The 22,167-nt window shown below is 39.6% G+C and overlaps 1 protein-coding gene across 4 annotated transcripts in view; it reads left to right on the top strand.

The window, feature by feature from the left end:
• Positions 1-22,167, top strand: part of NEK7 (NIMA related kinase 7) — a 58,651-nt gene that overhangs the window by 21,595 nt on the left and 14,889 nt on the right. For 3 of the 4 annotated variants that reach the window (XR_004308176.1, XM_015869362.2, XM_015869363.1), the window contains exons 5-8: positions 198-308; positions 10,252-10,360; positions 12,676-12,783; positions 20,274-20,368. Coding sequence is in view for 3 of the 4 variants with exons in the window: in XM_015869362.2 (XP_015724848.1) it covers positions 198-308; positions 10,252-10,360; positions 12,676-12,783; positions 20,274-20,368 (423 nt within the window). In the remaining variant the exon portion in view is untranslated. The remainder of the gene's footprint in view (positions 1-197; positions 309-10,251; positions 10,361-12,675; positions 12,784-20,273; positions 20,369-22,167) is intronic. The other variant, XM_015869364.2, reaches the window with a different exon arrangement.

Here is a 22,167-nt window from a genome sequence, read left to right as displayed (position 1 = left end):
ACCTAAAATGGCCATGACGTCCTTGCAGTCTTGTTTGTACTTTCAAAATGTCTTTCTGTAAATACTTTTTGTAAGCACAGATGTTTTGTATTTTACTGTAGTAAGTTTTAGGTGTTTTGTTTGCCCAAATAAGAATGTTACGTTCATAAAAGATAAGGCATCACACTAAGATGTGCGTTACAATTCTGCTTTCTTAGCAACTGAACCATCCAAATGTAATTAAATATTTGGATTCTTTCATTGAAGACAATGAACTTAACATTGTCCTGGAATTAGCTGATGCTGGGGATCTCTCAAGAATGATAAAGGTAAGATTCTTTTAATTACTAAGATTTATTCATACTTAACTTTTCTAGTTATTCTTTGTCAGATTCGTGCTTGGTTGAGTGTGGTTAAAATAACAGGAAATGTGGAGAAAAGTGGAGTGTTATACTGACCTTTGGTTTTTTTTAATGTATGTATTGATTTGCTTGGAAGTATTTTATTTTAATGCTGTTGCTCACAGTGTAAGTGCAGGTGGGTTCATAACCAGACTTCACTTACAACTGGAGAGAGGAAAAACCTAAAGAAAAGCACTGTCACCACCTTTCAGAGCAGCACGTTTTGATGTCTTCCCTGATTTTTGGCACAGTTGTGTTTTCCTGTACTTTATAATAGCCATGAAAGCAGAAAGGGCTGGTGTTAAAAGGAGGAAGTGGTTGCTTCTTTATTTTGAATTCTGACTGCCAGTCACTTCAGCTAATAAAATAATGATTGAATCGGAAATGAGTCCATCATTTTCTGGGTCTTTTTAAATACTTAACTTGAGCCTAACGAGTGTTTCGAAAATGTATTTCATGATCTGCTTGAAATCACGTGTGGTTCTTGTTATGTGGTTGTGGACTATTGGGTTAAGTGCTTTATTCTGTACGACTTAAATATCAGCTCTTCAGCTGATTGAGAATGTTCACCCAAGAGCTGTTGTTGGAACTTCATGTGCTGAAACTTGCATTAACTTTTAACCAGCTTTTTTATCTGATTGTCATCTGACAATCATCTGCCCTTTTTCCACTGAGTCTCAGTTTTATTGTGCCCCTTTGATGTACTTTCTTGCGTCTCCACCAACATTATTGTTGTTGATGCTGCATAGCTCTGGGAACGAATAACACCAGGCAGTTACTATTCTCTCAGCCACATCTGGGTACAGGGCAGCGTTCTGCTGTTTGATTGAGAACCTACATGAATGGAGAATGTCAATTTCTTCCCTAATGACTCTAATACTGATTTATTTTTCTTTGAACTCTTGAAGAATGTTGCCTTCTAGATTGATAGCTGTACAGCAGGACAGTCAAAAATTGATATTAAAGAGACTGACAGTGTTCTGTTAATATTTATATCCAAATCTGATATTTTTCTTTGTCTTGTGAATTATTTATTTTGTGGGGCTACATTTCCTAAAACATAAAGGAAGGTTTGTCTTCCTTTTGAATGTTCAGTTTTGACACAACAGTTATTAACATGAGTATTCCGTGAGAGATTGCCTTGTGGCATATCTGGTCTTAGGACCCGTTGAAGCTTTTTTTCCCCTTTCACTTTATTTCTTTTTGTTTAAATCCAGTGTGTGAATAATGGCTCCTTCAGTGCTGTTGGCCTCATTACCCTTTGTCCAAGTCGGTGGGTATTTGGTACCGGCTCAATCTTGGAGGCAGTTTGTGATTGTCCTCTTAACACAAGGATCATGTTTAATGTAGCAAACCTAGATTGCTGTTTGATGTTAATGACAACCTATCAGGCAGTTGTTAAATATGTATGAGGTGTCACAATGCGCTCAGTCTTCATATTGCTTATGGAGAAGAAAATGGATTGGTAGACTGTTTGGATGCTAACAGTGTAAGTGTGGGGGGCATCAGTTACAATGTCTTTTGAACAAAATATTGTTAAAATTGCCCGAGAAATAAATAATAGGTAATGATGTGGAAAACTTCCTAGCATAATGTCTGCCTGTCACATTACTAAGGTAAGTATGTTGTGTTATTAAGCAAGCAAGCAAGCTATGTTCTGGTTTCCAGTATTGCTAGATTGCTGCTCTAAGTTTGCTAGAGGATGTAGAGGCACCCCCAGAGGAGTGTTTTGGTATTTGACTGCTGTGTGATTTGTAGAAACAAGGGTGGAACATGTTTTTATAATTGTGAATGACCATGCCTTGAATGACACTCAAACTGGTGTTAACGTCAAGGAAAACTACTTAACTGGTTTATTTGGGTGTTTGTTATGACATTATTGGCACATCAGAATGCTTGCAAAGCTGTGGTGCCTCACAGTGTACCTTAATGAATTCTTTAGTTCTTCCCTTAATGAACCAAGTCCTCCCAGTCCAGCTTTTGTACTGTCCCTCTTGTTACCTGTGAATAATACTCTCTTTGTCCCCATTGAGTAGACAACTGAGGAAAATCACTTGATGCATTCATACTGGGGTCCAATAATGGATTCTAATAGAATTCATAGAATTTGATGTATGGAGTGGGGAAAAAACCTCTGCATTGGCATTTACAGATCTTATAATGAAATAAGGAGCATCTCATGCACATTTGCTTCTCTCCCTTTACCTCCTCCCCCCCCCCCCCCCCCCCCCTGGTTTGCTCCAAGGAGTCTGTCACTCCTCCAGCACCCCCGATTACACCGGAGGAAGCAATGTAATACAGGGATTCAGTAAGACTTTCACTTCATCTCCCTGCTCTCATTTTTCTGTCAGACAGATGCATTTCTGTACAGCCTCTCTTCTCAAAAGTAGAAGGTCCAAAAGCGAGAGGTTTTTTTAATTTATCTTAGTTTTTAGTGGCCGCTTTCTTGAACGTGTCAGGTTAATAACATGGAAAGAGAGCCGAACCCCATCAGTCTGGAAAAGAGTCATTTGACTTAGTGTTGGTATTGCACTGAAACATACGCAGCTCTAAACTGGGTAAGCCTTGTTCAGGCAGGGTGAAAGGAGGAAGAAGTTCTGATCTTCTGTATCTGTAAAACTGGCTGCTGGATACCATTGCACTGAAGATTTTCTGAGTAGATATTAGAACTGCTGTGCCTGCTTGCACTTCCTTGTATCTACTGACTGTCAGTGCCTGTGATCCCTACTGGGGAATGTGGTAATCTGAAGATAATACTGCTCCCAGGGTTAAGGGTGGTCAGAGTCCTGGTGCTACTTTGTAACGCTGCCTCCTGTTACAGTATAAAATAAGCTGTAAGGCAGGTTTGGGGCTTGATGTCCTGTTTTGTTAGTGACTGCTCTTCCAGCACAGCGACAGGGAGAATGTTGTTGTGTGGTGGTGAAACCATGGGCTTAGGGGTTTCAAATCTGTTTTTTCTAGGAAAACAACTGGTAGATATTGGATAAGGAAAATACCATAAACAAATATGAACCTAATGGCATTAGCCAAGAAAATACATCAGAATGGTTCAGTAGGAAATAGAAATTAAAGAGAAACAACCAAAACTGGTGAGCAAAGCTGTGCTGATGATGCTAAAATGATAGCACTTGAACTATATTGAAAGATAATTAGGATATTTTTATTTAGAATTAAAGAACTTTTAGGTCTGTTTCCCTTCTATAGATGTTTTTAGTTTTTTTTTTCCTGGCAAACTTAAAACTGGGTACGTTGTGCTGATCTTGGGGAAGTTCATCATGTTTTGGGAACAAGTATGAAAGCTATTATCTAAGAAGCTGAAAACATATTGGCAGCCTTCTCAAGAAAGGGAAATGGAACTCTACCAAATGTCACCTATGCATATCACCCATTATTTAGAGTGGTGTATCTTTTTCCATGTTGCATTTAAATAAAATAAGCACTGCTATCTAAATAAAATAAGCCAGTAATTTCAAAATTAATGAAATATTTGAGAGCAGTATGAGCTCCATACTGATTTGTCAGGTTTCTGTAGTTGGAAGCAGTGTACTCTTTGTCCTTGGCCAAAGGTGTGTGTGCATTTATATATTTAATAGGACAATCAAAACAGCGACTGTTATAGGTAGCATGTCTGAATTGCTGGTTGTGGAGCTGTGGTAACTTCACCTGTATTTAGAGTTCTTTTGTTTGTCTTACTGATGATCATTTTGATGTTTCACCTGGTAAGGTTATTTTGCTCTTTGCTGTGTGAAATTGCATCAGGCAAGTTCTCTCCTGGGATGCACACCTTCCCACCTCTTGCCATGTCAAAATATATCAGGAGTGAACTGTTTAGGAGCATAGGGACGACAGTGCTGTTTTCAATGCACTTGGGTGGCAGTGCTGCAGCTGTGATGTTGTGCTGCCCACCCAGCTGTGTTGTAGCAGGGCAGGAGTTCTGCTCGCTGTTAGGGCTGCTGGAGATTCAGCTGTGTGTGAACACATGGTTGGGTTGTCAGAACAAAACAAGTTCACATAAAAAAGTTCCATGCCCGCTGACCGCTTCCCTGCATATCCAGATAGGGTGATTTAGTAGAAGGCTAAGGAAATATCCATGATTCGGCCAAGATGCAATTTTTACTTGATTATTCCTTTTAAAATTGAGTAAGCATCTTGTCTGAAATGCTGTATAGCCACCTGTGGATTGGAGAAGTGGGTGTTCAGTCTTTGCAGAAGAGTTTGTATGTGCTTTGTAGAAATGGCTGGGTCGCTGCAGCCAAGGTGGTGACATTCCTCCATGGAGAGCTGCACAAACCTCTTGTATCTCCTAATGCTGACAGCATTGCATACCAGCTGAGTGAATGAATGCTTCAACCTATAGCACGGGTGACTGAAACGAAATGAAATGGCTTTGCCAGAAATAGCTTTTTTCCAGATGTTTTGGATGGGCTAAAACTTCACTATTTCTCAGAGGGTACTTATTCTTTCTAACACAGAGTAATCTGAGCTGAACGTGGAAAAGACAAAAGACGTGGTGTAGAGGAGAGTTGGCTGGGACAAGCAATGAGATCCCCCTGGAGTGGGGAGAGCAACTAATGCTGAGACTGGGAAAGGCCAGTGAACTGGGAGCAGCTGGTGAGCAGCTCTTGGGAAAAGGCAGACTGGGCTGTTACAGCACAAGGCTTTAGAGAGAGACTAATGAATATGTCAGTGGGAATAAGAGTGATGCACTGGGAGAAATGGGAGCCTGGTGTTGAACCCAGTGAAGGAGCTGTGTATTTCCAGAGAGTAGGACAGGCAGGACAAGGAACCTGGGGAAACAAATGAGCTGTCAGCAGACAGAGAGCTGGGCTGGGGTGAGTTGGCTTGGCTGGGGGTGGGCAGTGATTGCATACAGCAGATAAAATGGGATGAAGAGATGGAAATGAAGAGACAGATCTGAGAAGGATGTAGAGAAGAGGCAGGTTGTGCAGGGGTTGCAGACAGTCCAAATGTAATGGGGGCACAAGGAACCTGTTCTGCAGGGCACTGCCACCTGGGGAGTGGAATGGGCCTTGAGGTGAGAAATGTGGCTGTTCTGCTGCTACTGGCAAATGTAAATGTCCACTGGTGGTGCCCAGCTGTTCCCTGCTGACGGATTATATTTGCTGTGCAAGTTGCTTGGTCAGCTCCTGCACTAGCTGTGGCTGTAAAAGTGCCAACTCTGGTAAGCTGCTGTGTGATGGAGAGCCTGCATTTGTTATATATATATTGTTGTTTTTTAAGTTGAGGGCGTTGCATGTAACCTAAGTAAGCATCATGGAATCTGCAAAATGGGGTAATCAAAGCTAGACAACAATATGACTGAATATTTTATACTCCAGCAATTTACAGGTTTAGCTTTTCCTTGATGAGCCAGTGTTCAGAGTTAGGGATGCAGCTACTGTAGGAGAGAACTGTGGTTGTGCAGTGTGCGCTGTGCAGCCTCCTGTGCTGTAGTGGTAGTTCCCAAGGCAGGGAATTCAGGGAAGACAGAGGTTTTGTGGTTAATGCAGTTGAATGCTTTCCAGAGACAGTTCTTTCTCTTGATTTCTGGTGCTGCTGTTCATAAGAGATACTGTATAAACTGAGCTGCTTTTTTGACGGGAACTGTAATTGCTTGTTCTGTATTCCTGATAATCAAGGTAGAACTGGGGTTTGATTTGTGGAAGTACTGAGCATTCACAGCTCCATCTGATCTGAGCAGAAACTGTGCTTTGAAGATGAACTGTTCTGGAAAGCCAAGGATGTCAAAAAGGAGGTGCTTAAGATTGGTGCTAAAAGTAATTAACACTTCTGGTCTTGATTCTTTGCTCCCTATTCTAGTCTGTAAAGCAGGGATGTTGCCATCTTACCATTTTTTTTTTGGCCACATGTGAAGATAAACTTCTCAAAGTTAGTTGAATTAGTTTGATACACTGAGGCTGTATAGCAAGAAGATTTCCTTCCCAACTTATACTTAACAATGGGCTTTGGATGGTGCACTAAATAAAGCCAGTGGACATGTTGAACCTGCTCATGAGCTTAGTGTCATGAATCAACGAGAAAATGGTCTTTTGAAATAATAGCTAAAAACCCAACAGCACAAAAACTGACAACTTTAAATGCTCTTGAGGAGGAGAAAGTATATTGGCTTTAATTCTGAGGGCTTTGTGTACGCACGTTTACTTCCAAATGGTTGACATCACGAGTTGGACATAGTATTTCTGTAAGTTGTTCTTTTTTTTGCACATTTCTGTATTCCTTTTCATCATACTGATTTATTAACATTGGCAAACAGCAGTTGTAAAAAGTGACTGCAAGGCTGCAGTATTTTTGTTTAGCACATGCTTTTGTTTTATAATAAAGAACAGATTAGCGTTCTCCAGGAATGATGTCATTGATAAAAGCCTCAAATATCTGTGTATTTTCTTCATGTTTTTCAGCTTTGTGCCAACTTTGAGCTTTGGTTTTTGTTTTTTTTTGGACTTCTGTGTATTCATTTTAAAAAATGTTATTAAAATACAGGGAAAAAGAAAATGCAGAGCCCTGCTGAGGTAGGAAGGCTGTTTTTGGTAAGCTCCTGCTCCCCATACGTGTGTGTATGAGACTTAATTCATTTTTTAGGTTTTCACTGAGTTTACTTGCAAAACTTGCAGCGTCAGTGTTTGTGCTGCGCAGGTAACTTGCTGAGCATGGAAAGAGTTCAGATTTGTCTGCTGTAATTGTAGTAAAATGGGGAGGAAAAAAAAAAGAAGCTAAAATGGAAGCCTTTGTATTTACTGTGTCACGCCACTGCTTTTTATTAGGAAGTAGAGTTAATGATTCAAACACAAATTGCACTTCTTCATGCAGTAACAGTTTTCCCAAGGGTTTTTACTGGAGAGAAATGTATGTAAACAAATACCGCTGGATTTAGACATGCAGCTGTGTGCTTCAAGAAGCCCCGCTCAGTGGTAACTGCAGAGACAATGAAAGTGATTCAGTGCTGGAAATTCATTTTAGTGGCTCTGCAAGTGCAGGTGATCTTTATCTCTGAACGCTGCAGCTTCTTGGGTTTGTTTTGTTTGCTTGAGCAATCATGTTAGGTGGAGCGCAGCGTTTATATCTATATAGGCTGTAAGGCAGCATGAAACGAATCCTTGGAAAGGATTGGATGAGTATAAATATGGGTTTGTAGTGATTTTTGTCCCAGCTCTGTAAGGGAATTTAATCAGGTATCGTATTAGCAGTTTAATCAATAGATAGTTGCATCAAGAAGGGTGTTAGTCCCTTTTCTCAAATGGCAAGTGATGGGATATGAGAAAATAGTCTCAAGTTGTGAGTGCGGAGGCTTTGATTGGACGTGGGGAAGGAATTTTTCATGGAGAGGGTGTTGAAGTGTTGCTACCAGGATGGTGGTGGAGTTGTCATTCCTGGAGGTATTTAAGAGATCTGTGGTTGTAGTACTAAAGGATGTGGTTTAGTGATGGGACTTGCTAAGTCACATTGCTGTTTGGATGTGATGATCTTTGAAGGTCTTTTCCAACCGAGGTGATTCTGCATTTTAAGAGAATCTCTAGGAAGCATGAGCAGAAGTTGCTAAGAACTGTAGCCTAGAGCATGCACAGCAGAAGAGCACTGAATGGCCTTGGAGGCAAAAAGCTTTTTAACACTGACTTTGCAAAAACTGTTTGCACTATCAACATATTGTCTTTTTATAGGACATACTCACAAGCCTCTTGATTTCTAGTTCAGTCTAATTGGTTTCTTGAACCCTCCTGTTTAGTGGGGTCTAAGGCAACCTAAATCACACCTTAAAATTCTCTCACACACTAACATCAGAACTGAATAGCATTTCTTCCCCCCCCCCCCCCCCCCTCCCCAGGTGAGGCTACTGATGTGTAAGCATCCCTGAAATCTGCACTCTTATTCACGTCATCAGTTCTCTCTTGTCTTTGTTCATCTGCAGGCAATTCTTAGTTTCCTTACCAAAACCAAGCCTAGTTGAGCACTCTTGCTTAAGGGTTATTCTCTGAACTGCCCTCACTGAGCCTAGATAAGACCATTTGCTTGTTGCTGTCACTTCCACTTTTGGGGTATGGCCTTTATAGGATCATCACTAGAAACTCAGTATAATAAATATACTTCCATGCTTTTGTACTGACTTCAAACTTTGATACCATTTCTGTGCTTTGCTTAATTTTTTTTGTCTCCGAGAAACTGAATGGCATACACTGTTGATGCACAAGGGAGCTCTATTTAGCTGTTACACAGCAGTTCAGTTGGTGGCTGAATCCAGCTGCTTGTCCTGAAAGCCTTCAGTGCATTTCTTCTTTTAATTACATAGATAAGGAAATCCATAATGGAAGATGTTTCTGTTTCAGTCGTGTTGTGAATGGTGTTTCATCACTGCTTTTACTTAGGTTTCAGTTCAAATACATAAATAAAATGGGAATGTTTAAATCAAATACCTAGTTATAATTATGGTAATTCCAGAATGCATTTTAAATCAAGGATCTGCGCTTTCATGTGCGTAGACTTACATGCATTGTGTATTTGTTTTTAAATGAAAAGAAACCTGGTCTCCATCTTCCTGTTGACATCAAACAATCCTCTGATATGCAAATCCTGCAATGGGGAGAACAGATACACGGGGTTTGTTTGGATTCAGTCCAGGACTGCGAAAATTCTATTTAAACAAGTGATTTATATTCTTTGCCTCATTTAAATGAAAATGCATTTTGAAATAATCCCTGTAACTAAAACCACTTTGGTGAGATGTTGTGATCCTTTGTACGACTGATGCGTTTTACAGCAGCCAGTTTAAAAACATTTTCCGTGTACTCGTGAACATCTCTGCAACGTGTGGATGCGGCTGTCAACTTCTCAGCAGCACATTTTAATGTATAGGAAAACATTCCTGTTTTTCCTGGGTAATAGACATTTGTTGTATGAACTTAGGGTGTGTGTGATTGTGACGTGTGTGTGTACACACTATTAAAATATGTGTATGTTACTTTCTATGGAAGTAATGCTGATTGTATTTTTTGTCTGCTTATAGTCTGTCAGAATAAGGATTCTGTAGAAAAATGACAAAGTAAGCAGCACTTTATCAATCTTCTCACCTTTAGCTGCACAATTTACATTGACCAAACTTGCTTTTTGTAGCACTGGCTGAATTCCAGGTTTTCAGTCAATGTTTTTGGAGGTTTGTATTATTTCGGTTGCTGAGTATTATGTTTGCGGATGCGTGGCACAACTTTATTGCACTTCCCGTAAGTTCTAGCAGGCTGTTGACCTGTTAGCAGTTATCGGTGATGGTGGTTCATATGGGATGGGGAATCTTTGAACAAGAGTTGGGTTGAGGTGACGTTGTCAGAAATGATTTGTCCTCTTTTAGTCTTAAATCGGGTGTAATAGATAATCTCATTCACTCTAATGTGGTCTTGCTGGGATTGTTTGCCACTGTTATTTGTTCAGCTGTTTAGAAGACACAGAACTGGAAGTCGGTGTGAGGAAATATTTCATTCAGAAGGTTCTGTGCACTTTAATTCTGTGGTCACTTACTCAGTGTTGGGTTGTTCTGATCATTCTGTACTGAGAGTTGTTTCATGCCACGCAAGCGCTGTTATTAATAGGTGGTGAGTGTGGAGGGCTGGGGGAGTAGCAGTTTTGTTCTGCTGGTGGCAGTTACGGTTGTGTGTGTTTGCTGACTTTTAAACGCATAGATCGATGAAAGATGCTTTAATACTGAAGGAAAAGTCTTTCTGTAATTTTTCAGTAAACCTTTTAATTTGGTTTTGGAGCCTTTGGTACTTGGTTTTTAGCTAAAGAATTCTATGCTTTTATTTGTTCAGCTACTTCATGCAAGTCTTAAATGTTGGTATTTATTCACTTTTTTTTTTTTTTCCTTAAGCATTTTAAGAAACAGAAGAGGTTGATTCCTGAAAGAACAGTTTGGAAGTACTTTGTTCAGCTTTGCAGCGCATTGGAACACATGCATTCTCGTCGCGTTATGCATAGAGGTAATACAGGATCAAAGCTTTGTCTTTACTAAACCTTTTACTGTGTGGGGAATTAAGCTGGTTCAATGCAAATTACACCAAATAAAATCACAACGGAGTTGTCTTGAGCAGCTGACACAATGTGTGTTTTTTGTAATGTTTTGTAAGGAACAGCCAAGTATGACAGAAGTTGTGCATTTACTTGGCTGTGGTAGGCATTTGTTTGCTGCAGCAGCTTGTGAGACTCAGTGTTCAGAATTGGTGCGAGTTCTGTAACTAATGGAAACCCTGCTGCTGCCTCTTCCCTTGCTCAGTTCATTTTTCTGGCTCTTAGAGTCTGTCCTCTTCTCCTCTGTTTGACCATTCTCTCCTAAGTATACTTACCTGCATTCTCAAGCAGCTATTCATCTTTTCAGCTCATCCACCTTTTTCTTCTTGGGAAGGTATTTACCTCCTGCAGTGCATCCTTCCAGTGATATTTCTCCCTTACCTGCTGGATTACGTGCATGTGCGAGTGTTTTCCTCTCTTCTCTGCTCCTCTCTGCTCTTTCTGGTCTCTGTGTCAATTAGTGCATCACAGCAGCCCCTGTAGTTGCCAGCTATCCCTGCCAGGTCCTTAATCCCCTTTACCCATTGTAAGCCTCTGTGTGGTTGTGTCCTCCCTATGTTGTCTTCATTTTGCTTTATAGCTCCAAGTCCAAGAAAACAAACTGTAGTATAGCAGCTTCTCAGACATACGTATTTTTCTTCTTTGCCTTGGAATTCCTCCCGCCTGTGACATACGAGTTGTGTATGGACTTGAGGTGAAATTACATGTTTCACTTGGTGGCTTCCTTCTGGGATGCAAATAACTGCCTGAAAGCCACGTCCTTCTATCTCTGCTGAGTTGTGTCACTTGTGGACCAAGTTGCTGTACATTTCAGCAAGGTGAACTTAAACGCACGGGACTTTTCTCCCCAGATGGCTTTCCCTTGTGATTCTTCTGTTCTTCCCTGTGTGTTTCTGTGGGTATCTGCAAGTGCAAATTTTACAAAGAGGGATGTAAAGCTGTAGATTCTTTCTGTAAGATGCAGCTGTCATTTTCTAATGCTTTTATGACTGAAATAGTTCATTTCAGTTTATTTGGGCTCAAAATGAAAGAGTTTAAGTTCCTTGAACTGAAATACTACCTCCAGATTTGCTTGTGAATCTATATATAAATCCACAACAAAACCAATGACAGTCAAAAATGTTTTTAACTCGAGCTGATGTCTGTATTGACATGTTTTGCCTTGGATGGTTTTAAAGTCCTGAAAACTAGGTCAGGGAGTATAACAAAACTTCTGTCTTCCTTTCTAAAGCTTAGAACTTTACCACCTTAGAATCTTGGGAGTGCTGGCATTCGAAGGGTTATTAACAATCACTTTAACCATACCTTTACCTTCTGCAAACTGTATTCTCCTCACACTTCCATGATTTTCTTTTAAGTGGGGAGCTGCAGCGTAGTGCCTGTAAGCTCAGTAAGAGCTGGGGGCACCTGCCAAACAAGTATGAGGTCGACTTATTTAGGAGACTGACAGGGTTAGGTGTTCAGTTAAAAATCATAGAATGAAAATGTTTGCTCTCGTCTCCAGAGGATTAGATGAAAACTTAAAGAGAACAGTATTTGTGAAAAATATCTGTCTGGGGAATACATCGTGATTTTTCTTTGTTTCTACTTGATTAGCCCAATTCCACTGAAGAGTTCAAACAAACATTCTCCAGAGTACATCGTCTTATTTTCTTTATTTATCACTAATGCTGGCTGTTAAAGAGCATCAGTGGGTTCCCTCATTCAGTTAAATACCATCTTGCTGCTGCAGATAATCTGATGGGCTGTTCACAGAAATGTTTTCTGTTATTTTGAGCAAAATAAGAGGTTTTGTGGTTCTAGTGGAATTAATTATATGAAGTTTACATGAAGCAGTAGTNAATGTGATGTACTGTTCACAGAAATGTTTTCTGTTATTTTGAGCAAAATAAGAGGTTTTGTGGTTCTAGTGGAATTAATTATATGAAGTTTACATGAAGCAGTAGTGAATTTTGCTGTGTATGCCTCTGTGGTTATAAGGTGGGTCATGTTTTTCTTTGTTTTGGTTTTTAATATTTATCATTTTCTTAAATGTTTTGCTTGTGTGCTTTCTAGACAATTAAAATGATGATTGTGAAATTCGGAATAAGAGATTCAGTTTTTCTGAACAGCTCTGTTTAATGCTATTGTTCATACTGAAAAATGTCATTCAGCTGATCATTGATAGAGCCACAGCTTTTCCTGCTACCTCATAGTGTTAAAATTCTATTTGTGTTTATTATTTCAGATATAAAGCCAGCCAATGTGTTCATTACAGCTACGGGAGTAGTAAAGCTTGGAGATCTCGGTCTCGGCCGATTTTTCAGTTCCAAAACCACAGCTGCTCATTCTTTAGGTAAGCTTTCCTGGGGGGGGGCAGGTGGAGAAAAGGTGGATTTTCACATGGTGAAAATATTGTGGCCATTCATTTGATTGGAGGGGAAAAAAAAAAAGGTGTCAGGTGCAGCTAATGCTATATAAAAAACTAGAGTGGTCAGAGATGTTAAATACAGGAAGACTGTAATGCTGAGGTGCTGTCAAGTGGTATTTGGGTTTGTTTTTTCGTTGAATCACGTAACATACACTTCTGCCTTGAAACAAGTCTTTATTTCAGTAACATTTTCCAGAAATGATAGCAAAAAAATAAAATCAATAATACCGACGTGTTTCTTTGATTTGAGTGAACTTTAATCTGACGAAAAGGATGTGGTAATTGCTTATGCTTGTATATTGTATAGATAGCACTGAAGGCCCGTTGGCAATGTGATTGTAAAGATCAGAAAGAAGAGCACCTGCTAACTGAACAAAAGAAATAAGATGTGTAATTGATCAGCTTCCAGATGTCTGTAGAAATCGATTATTTACTGATCAGCTTGGAAAAAAAATGCAGTGCATAATGACTTGTTTTCTTCCTTCTTATCCTTACAAACTTAAGAATGACACATGGAAAGACATTGTGACTTTGCCAGGTACTGTATGTTGTTAGTCTTGCTATGGTAGTTCTTAAAAGAAATATTCTAAGGTGGAGTTCTTCAGTGTATGCTAAGTAAGTTGAGGGGAGTGCTGAATTGAGCTGTATGAAGTTTTTTGAAATGGAGAAATAAAACTTTTCTAAATATCCAGAAATTTTCTGAAAAGCCAAATTAATTTTGTGTGGTACACATTAAAAAAAAAAGAACCCTCAAACAAACAACCTAGTATATTTTCTAAGCAAAAGTTTACTAACAGTTGTATCTTTTGAGTAATATCTGAGAGCACTTGGAGTCTGGAATGACTTCAGAGGGAAAAAAGAATCTCTGACAGATACTTGAAATACAGTGAAAGAACAAGTCACAGAATCTAAGAAGTTCTCTTAATTTATCATCCTGTTCTGTTCTGGAATAGCAGCATCTTTTCAGGTTTGATGTTTACAGTCTGTTTATGTAGTTTTGTAGCGTCTTTAGCTTCTTGTCCCTGTAAAGGCTGCTTAGTGATTGCTGAATTCAACCTTGGACACTGACTGCAAAGGGTGTGAAATGAACCTCCAGACACAGGAAGAGCAGTGCTATGGGTGGTAATGTCTAAAATAGTTTCCTGGTCACTGCAAAGGACATGGAGGCATACAGAGGGCCTTATCAGAAGTGGAATACAGATAGGTAAAACCAAATCAGGTGCAGTTCAGTGAGATATTTTTTTTTTAACAAATGGTGGTGATTGTCCAGTCGTGAGGCTTTTGGGTATTTTTATTTCACAAAAGTACACGATAAGGCAGGTAACTCTTCTTGGCTTTCTTAAACTATTAGATAATATTTGCAGTCTCTGTTGTAAGTCCATCAAAGGCCCCACAAAATAAATTGTTCAGATTCTGATTATTCTAATCAGACTATGAAATATTATATCTCTTTAATTAAAACGTACCATATTTATTTTCACCTCTTAATTTTAGTCATCTAGTCCAAGTTATCAATATGATGTGGAAAGAAAGAGGATCTCTGTTCCCAGTTTTTTTACCTTATCTGAGATGGGGGTGATAGTTATGGTTGTTAACATAAGCATTCCAGAAAGGAATTTGTCCTCATCTCCCAGAGGGTCTTTGGGCAGGCCTTTATGCCTTCTGGCTTATCTCTGTGTGGTGCATTCTGATATTGCTGTTGATATTGGTGTAGTCCAGACAAGGTCTGAATAAGACTGAGGTGAAGCTTTGAGAAATGTGCTACTGTGCATTAATTAGAGAAGAGGTAAAGAGGCAGAGAGGAAGCATTGAGCCTAGACAAGAATTGTCTTTGGGTTGTGCATGGAAGTTCAGATAGAACCCTAAAGATTTGATGTGAATTTGTGGCACAGTGCACGATGGAGAAAGTGCTGCTGCTGTTTGTGCTACTCGGATGGGTTGGTGACCATCTCTGGCTGCAGTTCTTGTTTGTCGTAGTTTGGCTCCTTGTACTGTTTGTTAATGGAACAAGGGCATTAATGAGCTGCATGAAGAGGGATCTGCTCCTGTACTGCCTTTGCAGGCACCTGAAAATCCTAATTGAGGTTGAATTCACTGTGACAGTTGGAGTGCTAGACTTGCTAGAACTGAGGCAGAAGTCAGGAAGTTAAGGAGGAACCAACTGCTTCAACCATGGTTAATTTTGGCCTGTTGCTGTGGAGCGGTTGCAAAGGGGGCTGAAGAGAGGTTGTTAAAAAACAATGTAATACCACCCAAAGGTATTAAAACTCATGTCTTACAAATTCAGGAGTCATCCATACAGGGAGGGAGGTGGGAGAAACCAGCTAACAACAACAAAAGCCACCATTTCCTGATGTTGAGTGCTGCTTCTTGGTTGAAGAACTGTTATGTTTACCTCTTCCCCATCTCTTTCCCCATTTTTCCCCCTAATTATGACCCGGTAAAAGAATTCAGCCTAGAAGAAAGATTTAGTTTAGCTACTAACTTAGGTTACAATGGATACAGTCACATGCTGATTTATGTCACTTACAGAGACTGTTCTTTCAAATTATTTTCTCATGCAGTTTCTGATGCTGGTTTTCCTGTAATGTCTTTCAAAGCTGCATCTTTTTTATGGTTCCATAAACCTTTGGTGCAGAGAAAATAGTGAATTACAAACACGTGTAGCACTTCATACTTGTTTACAGGCTTTATAAAAATTTCAGTAGCAAACTAGATTCAGGCTTTCAGGAATAAAGAAATGTACTAAATTTTTCATTAGCTACCGCTTGTAACTGCTAATTATGAGTAATATGGGTTAGTTAAAATACTTGCTGATGTTGTATTTGATTCAAATGAGGGAAGAATAAAACCTGAACTGGACAGTGTTTGTCAGTGTTCTTAACTCTTTCTGTACAGCCTACCAAAATAGTATAACAGTCTGTTGTGACTTGTACGTACCACATTGATGGTGATAGTGATAACAAATAGCTTTCCCATAAAAATGTTCAGGAAACGAAGACGTTTAGTGTTGTTGATTTTTTTTTAGGAGCTTGACAAATTTCTTAGCTTCAGAAACGTTGCATTGGGAAGTAGCATCAGGAAGAGAATCCAAGTAAGAAATATACAGTAAGGAATGTCATTATACCTTTCTCCATGATTGTGGGTTTTTGTCATGGTTTTCTTTTGTGGCTGAATGCCAGGCCCTATGCTCTCTGAAATGACAATCCTCAAGCCAGTTTGTGGTATTACTCAAACAGCCTGGGCTTTTCATCTTGTTAACCCTTCAGTGGATTTAAAACTGGGTAGTCCATATTTTAATGCTTCACCTTAGGGGAAACAAACAAAAACAACAGTCACCTTGTAGAAATACTTGCAGATACTTCCAACTACTATTATATATGGGTCTCTAACTAAGAGAAGCCTGCTGAGTTGGTGCCACACAGCACCATTTAGCAGTGAAGTCCACTTTGCATATTCTCAACCAAACTGTTCTGACAACTTGCACCATGATTGTGCAGGAGCGCCAGCAGGGGACGTCTCCAGCTGAAGCATCACATTCTTCCAAGAAGCTGTATTAAAATAACCCTAATTTTATAAACAAAACCTTGAGGTCATCTACCGTAATCTGAAAGCTGAAAGAGAATTGTTGTGATTTTTGTAGTTCTGCATTATATATATAATCCAATAACTGTATACTGATTTTTACAGTGGGATTATGTGCATAAGGTTGGCTAGGTTGCAAAACTTACTTTGGGTCAGTGCGCTATTTTAGACCTCTCACCAGTGGTTGAAAAAAAAGCTTATTTCATCCTACTTCATCTTCATTTAAAACAAGAAAGAAAAAGGAAAAAAAAAAAAAACCAAAATGAACCTGTAGTTATGGAGAATTTGTTTTTTCATCAAAATTGACCCGACATTTGGTTACCCTCACTGTTCCGTAGCTGCAGCTTTTGTAGCCTAGTTTGTTTGTCATTCAGCATCTGATGTTTATCTTGTTAAGCACTTGTGTGTTGTGTTGAACTTCCTATTATGTAAAATGCCTGTGATTTCCAGGACATGAAGTTTTTCATAACCCTTATGTTTTCATTACTTAAATGAGGCTTTCTTTTTCCCATCCGTTTAACTGAAGTCTTGTTATTCAGTTCTGTCAAATCACTGCAGTAACTCTTGTGCTTTTCAGCCTCCTTCCTGAACTCAGTTATGTTCTCCAATGAACAGAAATTCACTATTAAGGATACTAAAGCTCATCTACTGAACATTGTGTGAACCAGCCATTCTTTTGCTTTGTATAATTAGTATTAATGTATGCTAGGCAGATTTTTTTCTCCCAGTTCAAAAAGTTTGATAGCATTTGGAGTCAGTTGCTATATTTGCTTCGCCTCCTCAGTGTGTTTATTTTTCAAGTGAACTCACTCTCCTCTAACTGAGGTGTTAGAGTGAAGCATTTATGCAGGTAATAAAGATGGACTGCTGGTCATAACTCCCTTTTTCACAAATGTTTGTTTGCTTCTGATCACTCACATCCAACTTCCTTGTTCCTCATAAGCACTGTTTCCATTATGTCTGTTCTCCGTCTCAATAAGAGAAGTCTTACGTCAAGAAACCTTTTGTTCAGATGTGCAGCATGTTTAAGGTCAGGGAGCAGCAGGGCCTGAGGAAGGATTCACCTGGTCCTTTTCAAGTTCATGTTTAAAGCCTGTGGTTTACTTGAGATGCAGAAATGCAGTAAACAGAGTAGTGAAGTTACAGATGCCTTTTTTAGAAGCATTGACACCTTAATGTGTTACCTCTTTCTGCCTGTGATCCCACTTGTTTCTTCGGATCCCTAAAGAAAATTGCATCTTGACTGTACTGTGATATTGGGTTTTACATAACAGGAAAAAAAACCACGATTGAGGAAGGAGAAATAGCATATAATGAAACGAAGCACTTTGTACTCAGATTGCTCACTGTTCTGAGGCGTTGTAATGCCTTCAGTAATTCCTGACTGTCAGAGGAACGAATCTTTTGTGCTATGTTCTCTTGAAAGCAGTTCACAAGTAGTAATGATGTCTCGATCTTCAGGTTGCTTTTGTGGTTTCAGTGACTACGTAACTGTGATTTCTATTCCTTTCACTTGTTGGTCATTGGGGGCTTCAGGTTGTGTTGCAGTTAAGGTGTTACACTAGGCTAAACGCTGTAAAATGATAGCATTTGTTCTACCTTTTCACTATCATCAATCTTTCACAGTCAGATCAGACCCCTAATGTATCAGCAGGCTTCCCAGAGCTACTGGTTAAAATTACCTTTGCTTTTGGTAAGCTCTGAACCTTCAAACCTCTGTGTTTTCAGCTGCCCCCTGTGGATTGTGTGAAGCCTCTTTCTGGCACATTACTCACTGCCAGTTCCTGGCTGATGGCTCAGCGCAAGGAAAGCACTGCTTCTGTAACCAGTTAAGAGCCAGGTTACTGTTACATTTGTTCCTTATTACAGGAATTCTGCCAGGAGGGCATCCGAATGTGCTAAATTGTGCATTAATTAATAGGTGCTGAATGCAGCTAAAGATTTTCAAAGGTGCCCATGCTTAAAAGTCCCTGGAGGAGGAAAAACAAGGTTTCAGTGGAGGAGTGCAGTACAGACTGCAGAACTGTGAGAGCTGTATCAATTTAATTACAGTTTCCAATTTAAAGGTAGCTGTCATTAAACTTCTATTAAACTCCCATTGCTGATATCTTGGAATAGCTGAGTGCTCTGTTTTGCTTTTAGATGTTCCGGAGCTTTATGAGCGTTGCAAACCATCCATCGCGATGGCTGTTCTTTCAGGGGGAGAATACCATGTAAAAACCCCATGAGAGTGCATGGTTCTGCAGCACTCCGTCAGTTTGAGTTGCCATTCTCCACTCTTTCTTATTTTAAGCTCTTGATGTCCCTTGGTCTCAACCAGCAGCTGCACAGCTTGGCCTCACCAACACAGACCTTGGGGCTGTGGTACCCCTGCTCTCCTGGGAGTTGCAGCCTCTCCTTGTAAAGGTTTATAGAGCCAAGTCAGCACGAGGGTACAGTGCATGAGCTCTGACACAAAATCAGTTCTCAGTCTCTTTCACCAGTGTGCTATGAGGGGTGTCAGTCAGAGCTGCAGGTTTCCAGCAGCAGTGGCTGGGGATGTAGGAAGATGGCTTTGCATTTACCAAGCTGAGCTGGGGAAAGTTGTTTGTTTGCTTTTTAGTTTTCCTACTCTGTTTCCCCTGAGGAAGTATGGTGTGCTTTGAGATGTCAGCCTTTATAAACAATAGGACGTGTTGTCAAAACCATGATCTTTTGGAAACGATTAGAATAAAATTATTAGTCCGATTGAAGCTCCAGTCAGATCATTCAGATTAGGAGTTACTACAGATTCATTACATCTTATTCACGTAGAGTTAAATTCTGACTAGATGAGGCTAATGCAGAAATGTGAAGAGGTTGGGATCCTCATAATGCGTGTCAGATAGAACAGTGTGAGGTCACAACTTCTTAAAAACGATATTTATATTGATCTGTCGTGTAGGAACCTGAAGCTCATTTTTTGAGGATTTTTTATTTTTGAGAGCTGAAATGTTTGTCAGCATTTCTGTTTTTCAGGGAGCTTGTGGCACAGCTGGGCAGGGTCTGGTGAAGATCATGGGGAGAGCCGTCCTGCAGCATCGAATGGAAATGTGCTCTGAGACAGCGGGAGGAAATGCTGCTTTTCAAGAGCAACCCACGTGCCCCTGTGGCCCGTAGCTCTGAGGCAGGATTATGCCAGTGCGGCCAAGGGTTGGGGTGATGGAAATGCCTTGCAGAACCTGCTTCTGTGGCAGGTGGCCAAGTTGCTCCTCAGCCCCTTGGCTTCTGCTGGCCCCTCAGGTTTTCCAGCCTTTCTCTTCGGGGATGCTGGGGATCTGGATTTCAGGGCTTAGTTTCAGATACTCAAGTTGAGCTGTGCTTATTGGTTTCAAAAGCAGCCTTTTCTGATTTATGTATTCTCAAAAGGAAAAAAAATAAAGCCCATGCAAGAGGATTTCTAGCTGCTCTCGTTTTCAGCCGGTGCCAGTGGGTTAGTGGGGAGCGAGGCAGGGGGGGTCTGTAATATGCATCTTTCTGGGAGAAAATCCTCACTCTGAAAACTTTAAGTGCTTCTTTAAAAGTTTAACTTGGAAGTATTCTGCAACTGAACAGTTCTGCTCAACAGATATCTGCAGTGAAAGTAAAACTCCTTTGGAGGAAATTTGAGTCTATGTTGTGGGTATTTCTACCAAACCGAAGGTTTGTAAGTATGAACTGAAACTGCATGTGTAGTAAAATGAAAGCTATGGAAGATTCTAAAAACAAAACAAAACAAAAAAACACCAAAACAACCCACAATTTTCTCAGTTAGGAGAACTATTTACTGCTGTATAACAGATTTTCATTCAGAAATCTTGTGTTTATTGCAGTTGGTACACCTTATTATATGTCTCCGGAGAGAATACATGAAAATGGTTATAACTTTAAATCTGACATCTGGTCTCTGGGCTGCCTGCTGTATGAGGTAATATTGATAATAGAGCGAATATAAGAACATTTTCCCCCCTACACCCTTCCCCACTATTACTGGGTGCTGTTATAAGATCCATTTCTATTTTCTTGCTGCTGAGAAACGTATGTAGTATTCTAGAAAATACTTTTGTCAGCTCCTAAATACCTGCTTTAATAGTGAGGATTCTTTTGGTAACTTCTACATATGAAATGTTAGGTTTGTGTATTATTAGAGTCTGTCCTTTTTCTGGGCTTGCTATGGAGATTTTAAAGCCATTGCTTGAAGACTGGACATAACTGAAGGGTTAGAAGTGAATAACAACAAACAGATGTAAAAAACCTTTTAGATGCTTTCAGTGGCCTGTGTGCATTTTATGGTCTGGGTAATAATGCTTTAATTAATAGTAGGATTGCCTTAACTATGCAGCTAATGCTTTTGAAAACTAACATGAGATTGTTAAATTTTTTGAAACCTAAGTAAAGAAATTATGTAGGCTACTGCTGTTATCTCTGTTAACTTGAATTAACTTACGAGTTAGTTTGGCTATGCAAAAATAAGTACTTTTTCTAGTACCTCATCCCGCGTGGCTAATCTATAAGTATGGGGTAATTCCTCCACTAATACAGTTGAGGTTGGTGGGTGACACTTCCATAATTATAAATGGTGTTATATTCATTACCTTCCGGGGAAATAAATATATGGGGCAAAGGAAGGTGTGAAGAACAGGTAGGCTTCTAAGGCAACTGTGTCTTCAGAGTTCTTGGATATCATTTGTTGATAAAAGGACGATTAGCCGTACTGTAGTCCTGAAGGGTTTACAGATCCATGTGTAGCTGTTGCCTGTAAATCTTGGGGTCGATCTGCAAGAGTTAATAGTGACACTTGCTCAAGTATTGGGGAGTTTAAATCCTGAACAGATACGTAACTCCATCTTCAGGTGTCCCTGCACTGTCCATGTGGCAACTGCTATTTTCATGTTCCACTGGACACACTTGTGCAAGTAAGAAGACTAAATTAGCACAGAAGTGAATGAGGATTTTCTAGTATTGCTACAGGTTTTTCCCCTCACTGGTTTTAATGAGGGTTAATTTTTTTTATTTTTTAACAAGTGAAAACCTCAGAGAACAAACTGCATACAATAAGCATGTTTAGAGGTTATTTGCTTCTACGTTGTATGAAATTTTGTGAAACTGCAGGGCAGAAATCAGTAATCATTTTCCTTTTATGTTTCCTGGATTGCTTGTTTGATTCTGGATAGACCATGTTAAAAACCTGTGTAAAAATGAATTTGTTCTTTGACCTCGAGAATAATTTTGAAGTAGCTAAATATCTTAATTTAGTTTGCTACCCCAACCTTTCCAATACCTGCTCTCCTATTTAGTTCTGCAGTACCCCAGATCTGTTTTAATTTGTTTCAGTGTTTACCATTGGGGTGTAATTTTGAAATCTGGGTATGCTACAAAAGAAGCTGCTCAAGGTTCTTTGGTCACTCATGGTCCAATATTTAGGGTGTTTATTATCAGTGGAGTTGGGTGCTGGGTATTTTTTTGCAATGCAGGTTGTATCTACTGCCTGCATTTTAACATATTCTATTGATTTTATTTTGCTATGTGCTCTGGATTTTCTCTAGCTTAATTGGAGAAAAGCTGTGGCGTGTTTATCACCTCTGAATAAATGCTTCATTGCTGATAAACCCTTTTCAGTTACGTTTTCATTTGAGTTTAGGCTAATTTGCTTTAATGTATAATTTTATTTGCAGAAAAGCATTATTTCTAACCCACATAACAGTACGTTGTTATTCACTGCTAACT

Source organism: Coturnix japonica, chromosome 8 (assembly GCF_001577835.2).
Source record: "Coturnix japonica isolate 7356 chromosome 8, Coturnix japonica 2.1, whole genome shotgun sequence".
NCBI lineage: Eukaryota > Metazoa > Chordata > Aves > Galliformes > Phasianidae > Coturnix > Coturnix japonica.
This window is presented reverse-complemented; position numbering and strand designations above follow the sequence as displayed.